The 1,022-nt window shown below is 31.6% G+C and overlaps 1 protein-coding gene across 1 annotated transcript in view; it reads right to left on the bottom strand.

The window, feature by feature from the left end:
* The window catches only part of LOC118748270 (formin-like protein 5), a gene marked incomplete at its 3' end in the record, with an annotated part of 12,181 nt that extends 11,521 nt beyond the window's left edge, over positions 1–660 (bottom strand). The window contains 1 exon segment of the mRNA XM_036482645.1: positions 577–660. Within this exon segment, the coding sequence (XP_036338538.1) occupies positions 577–660 (84 nt within the window).
* Positions 661–1,022: the final 362 nt, after the last annotated feature.

Here is a 1,022-nt window from a genome sequence, read left to right as displayed (position 1 = left end):
GCCTAAAATTTTTTGGAATTTAAAATTATAAAGAGCTGAAAATTTTTTTACATAGTAAAATATCAACATTTTTCTTCTGTTTTCTGTGCCTATAAAAATTCTGCGAGCGTTTTGATTTTTTAAGTCACGGTGGACCACTTCATGGAAACACCCATATATATCTATATATGTATACAACATGTGTAAACCGCTCTCAAATACAAAGTCTTGAATAATTTGAAATTAATCAATTGTAGTGGATAAAAAACTGGTGAGGAGACCCTTAAGATATATCGCCATTCCCTTTTTTTTCATGCGCTCTTTCACTACCAATCTTTTTATTTTCCCAAACATCTTTTTTTGTCCAACACCCTCTGCCAACCTCTCTTTGCTTTCCCGCCAACTCAGTGTGTGATAATTGATTAGAGCCACGCAATTCGTGTAAGTCATGCTCCAGTGCTGTTGTAGCGCCTCTTAGTGTAGCATTAACCAGAAATTAAGTTATAAATATTTTGATTAGCAGTTATGTATGTATGTTGCTTTCCTAACTTTATGCACAATGCAAATATTTTAGTAATCTGAAAATATACTTCTTACTTTTATTTTAAATTCGCATTTGCTCAGCACATAATTCATGTGTAAGTATTGCATATACATAAGTATACAGTTGAATGCATTCATATTTCGTTAGCATGTTTTAATCGTTTGTTTTATTAGTGTTTTACTTGTCTTAATTACGATTGTTGGGAATTGGTTACAACAGAAGTCGATTACCGCATATCAAGAGAAAATGTGTGAAATATTCAAATTTTATTAAAAGGTGTTTTCAGTAGGCACAGGATTGTAAATTTGTAGAAAAAATAATTTCCGTTACGAGCACTTAATACCAATTTTCGTTCAATTTTCTTAACTTAATGGCATTCCTATGCTAAATAAATTGTGCTTTGTGCTTTTTATTGCTTTTCGAAGAGTGTAAAAGCTCTAAAGCTTCTCTGCAAAGCTATTAAATTGCGAAAGTTTACATTGGCATGAACTTCAAAATG

This window comes from Rhagoletis pomonella, unplaced genomic scaffold, assembly GCF_013731165.1.
Source record: "Rhagoletis pomonella isolate Grant_MI unplaced genomic scaffold, Rhpom_1.0 Rhpom_scaffold_00013, whole genome shotgun sequence".
NCBI classification, from domain to species: domain Eukaryota; kingdom Metazoa; phylum Arthropoda; class Insecta; order Diptera; family Tephritidae; genus Rhagoletis; species Rhagoletis pomonella.
Note: the sequence above shows the minus strand (reverse complement) of the source record. Positions and strands in the feature narration are given on the sequence as shown.